A 1,779-nucleotide genomic window follows, 5' to 3' on the forward strand; every position below is an offset into this window, starting at 1 on the left:
ATTATTTTTCCAAATGTGCACACACAAATAGTTGTGGCTACACATAAGACAACTGACTTTGATTCCTAATTCCCTACTCCATTTGACATAGTAAGGCAGTCTGTTCATTCATTTCAAAACATAATGCCCATCACCTTAGTGCTAATTTTAAACAATGTCATTGATCTTGAATTGATCCTATCTGCTATTGAGATAGAGTGAATAACCAGTTAACATCGTAACTAACATATTGCAAAATGTTTGTAACTAACCAGTTAGCCTATTGTTTCTTGCATATTAATTTTATGTAGCATTCTTATAGTTATTTCATGTGCACTATCCTAAGACAATGCTTTTTCATGTGCAGGTAGTGCCAAGCGTGCTAAAGTGCAGATGCTGATCTTGTGTGTTACCCAAGCGTGGGCTAGACCCACGAATTGCTCGTTACATAATTGAGGCGGGTTTCGAAGGGTTATTCAAGGTTCCAAACATGGAAGTTGATCACGCATTGTTCACAGCTCTGGTCGAGCATTGGCGTCTGGAGATGCACGTGTCCCATTTACCGCATGGAGAGATGGCTATCACCTTACAAGATATTGAGGTGATGCTAGGGGTTCCTGTTGATGGGTTGCCCGTGACTAGGAGTGTCAAGCTGGATTGGTTTGTGTTGTGTTGTGATTTATTGGGTCATCATCCTCCAGACCTGGTATCGCATCCCTATGAAAACATGTCTATCCTTATTGGGGCGAGGATAAGAGTCAACTGGCTGAAGGCACAGTTCAGAGGTCCCCTAGCTGTGGATGCTACTAACGAGGTAGTGCAGCAACATGCACGCTATCACATACTTGTGTGGTTGGGGTCCATTATGTTTATGGACAAGTTGGCAAATTGGGTGTTGGTGATGCCTCTACAGTTCCTGAATCCAATTAGCGATGCAAAGAGGTACAGTTGGGGTAGTGGAGCATTAGCTTGGCTGTATAGGCACCTTTGCAAGGCATCAGAGATGAAGGTGAAGCAGTTTGGAGAAGCACTGATCTTGGTGCAGCTGTGGGCGTATTTGAGGTTCCCACTGATATGCTCTGTTACGAGGCCGCCACAACTGCCGATGGAGACAGGTCCCCTCACTAGGAGGTATGTTATTTGATTACTTTGATACAATTGTCGTGCCATTTGTCATTCACCATGCATGTGTCTATAGTTGACTTTAATAATAAATCCATTTTGGTACTAATCTCGTTTAGCACATGATAGGTTTTGATTGACATATGATCTTCTTTATTTTTGAAAAATATATTATAATTTTTAATATAAGGAGCCACTTTCATTTTTGTTCTCTTTGGCTATCAGTACTCTCAAGGTGAAAGAACCCTCCAATTGTTCTTCACTCCTTAGAGACTTCTCATCTTCAGTTAACATCCTTTAGCTTGTGATCTTGCTGTCACCCTAATCCTATTCCATTTTTTTGCCGAGAGTGAGCAAAGTTTAATAATCTTTTTAAAGTTTGCTTGTTAACTCTCCCTTTAACTTTCCAGCATCCAAAAAAATAGAGGTTGTTCTTTTGGAGTAGGAATAATAGGAACTTTCCAAGTAAGCTAATAAGTACAGTCATTAACAACATATCAAGAGCTGAAAACTCTTAACGCCAAAATAGAGATTACTCTAAAAATTCAGTCCTCCATCATTGTTGACAAGTATCCATAAAGTAGTCTATAGGTACGCCCCCACCCCCCCCCCCCCCCCTCCGGCGCCAATCCACTTTCTTACGGAATAGGATGGACAATGCTACAAAGTATAATTTTA

General features: G+C 40.9%; 1 protein-coding gene across 1 annotated transcript; it reads left to right on the forward strand.

Annotated features, from left to right (window-relative positions):
- Positions 1–469: 469 nt before the first annotated feature.
- LOC115951771 (serine/threonine-protein phosphatase 7 long form homolog) lies at positions 470–1,123 on the forward strand. Its single transcript, XM_031068919.1, has one exon. The coding sequence runs from the start codon at positions 470–472 to the stop codon at positions 1,121–1,123; it is 654 nt and encodes a 217-aa protein (XP_030924779.1).
- The last annotated feature ends 656 nt before the right edge of the window (positions 1,124–1,779 follow it).

This window comes from Quercus lobata, chromosome 7, assembly GCF_001633185.2.
Source record: "Quercus lobata isolate SW786 chromosome 7, ValleyOak3.0 Primary Assembly, whole genome shotgun sequence".
NCBI lineage: Eukaryota > Viridiplantae > Streptophyta > Magnoliopsida > Fagales > Fagaceae > Quercus > Quercus lobata.